Genomic DNA, 1,863 nt, shown 5'->3' with positions numbered 1-1,863 from the left:
GATTACAGGGGGGTATGTGGAAAAATTTCCCAGATGTGTAAAAACTAAAAATAGGACTGGGATATGTACCTCATGTAGAAAATACAAACGGAAACACAAAATTGACACAAAATGGAATCCAATATAAAACACAGAATCTCTTAGAATTTGCTCTTTTGGGGTATTTGATGTATTTTTACTGTGTATTTATGACACTGCTGCTTCCTGCGCCTGCCATTACCTGGTTTATTTATTTAATTACTTATTCATTTTCAAGGCAAAGTGTTTATCTTTGTTTAGTTTGAGTTGAAAAGAGTACAATGCCTGAGATTTAAATGTTCTAGGGAGTTAAATAATTGTCATTAATAATCAGTTGTTGTACATTATAGTTTTGAAGAATCGTCAYTATGTTTGACTGGAGGGGAATGGTATGACAAAATGGCTCAGGGGCTACACAAGTCTAAAAAGGTTGGGAACCACTGCTGTAGGACAAACAAAAACACTGCAACAACATTTCTAAAGATGTTTTTTAACCTCTGAAGCTAATTTCTTCGAATAGTTCTCATTTTCATTTTGTAGTTGTTCTGAAGATGACTGGAGAACATTGGCTCATCCCTTGAGTTAGGAGGGTTTTTTTTACCTTAATGTTTTGTTTTACCAAAGCTGAGAGGTTAAAACAAAGTAAAAAAGACTGAAAATGAGTCGAGTTAAAAGTTCTTTTAAAAACCCGGAGAACTTTTTCTGAMGATGCTTTTAAAAGATTACAATAATGTCTGACTGATTAGGAAGCAAATTTAAGAAAAGAAAGGAAACACAAAACCTTTGCACAGCACTGTAGTTCAGCCTGTTCCAAAGAAGAACATGAAGAAACACTTTGTTGCCTCTCAGCACCTAAAACATTCAGATTCCTGCTGAAACATTGTTTCTTTGTTTCTGTGTTGAAGCTGGTCAGGAAGCAACCGCAGCTTCTTTGCACACAGACTCCTCCAGCAATGGGCTGGACGGGGAATCTGTCATGAAGTTTTCCTCACGGACAGAGTCGGAGCCTCTCAGGTGTTCCAGGACTTGCGGCTGTCCCCTCTGCCGCGGCCGGATCCGGCCTCGCCTTTAGCCAGAACAGTGAGGGCCGCCAGGTTTGGACTGGACCCTGACAGGTTGGCGCTGCGGCGCTTCTGCTGCTGCTGCTGCTGCGGGCGACGGCGTTTGGCACCGCCGCGGGTGACCCTGTCCGGCCTCACCAGAACCCCGTACCCAGGGTTACAGTGGAAGTAGTGCTTCCCGCCCACTGAGCCGTCGTTCTTTCCTGAAGCCAGATCAGAAAAACACAAGTTAAAGTCGATTCTTTGGAAACGAGTTGAGACCAAATCAAAACTAGAGAAACTGCATTTTCTGTTCAAGAGTTCTGAATGACGGTGCTGTAAAAGTTCAAAAGTGAGTTGAAAAAAAAAAGCTGAACTTTCAATGATAAAAAGGATGCATGCACAGATATAAGACGGCCAAAAATACGAGAAAGGAGGCCTGGAGACAACGAAGATGTGGAAATAAATATAAATAAACACACTAGGGAACATAAAAAAGCCAAAATGATGCACAAGGAAACATCAAAAGACATAAAGGACAAACTGAGGTGTAAAGACAATGTATGGACAGTGAACAAATGGGGCACAGAGACAAAAATTGAGCAAATAAGCTGAAGTAGATTTTAAATTTCATAAAGATTTTTTTAAAGGGATCCCCAATTAGTTGTAACATTAAACTTTATTTGATGAACATATTTTAACTGTAAAATAAAGACTGTAAAAATAATGTAGGCTGTTTAGTTTTTATAATTTTAAACTAAAAGTTTAAAAATATGTTACACGGACAGGGCCATTTTATTTACAG

General features: G+C 39.2%; 1 protein-coding gene across 1 annotated transcript in view; it reads right to left on the bottom strand.

Moving 5' to 3' along the window:
• Positions 1–6: 6 nt before the first annotated feature.
• LOC106531041 (kinesin-like protein KIF13B) overlaps positions 7–1,863 on the bottom strand; it is a gene marked incomplete in the record, with an annotated part of 109,575 nt that continues 107,718 nt past the window's right edge. The window contains 1 exon segment of the mRNA XM_014026801.1: positions 7–1,282. Coding sequence (XP_013882255.1) covers positions 1,029–1,282 — 254 coding nt within the window.

The sequence above is a fragment of the Austrofundulus limnaeus genome, unplaced genomic scaffold (genome assembly GCF_001266775.1).
Source record: "Austrofundulus limnaeus strain Quisiro unplaced genomic scaffold, Austrofundulus_limnaeus-1.0 Scaffold590, whole genome shotgun sequence".
Lineage (NCBI taxonomy): Eukaryota > Metazoa > Chordata > Actinopteri > Cyprinodontiformes > Rivulidae > Austrofundulus > Austrofundulus limnaeus.
This window is presented reverse-complemented; position numbering and strand designations above follow the sequence as displayed.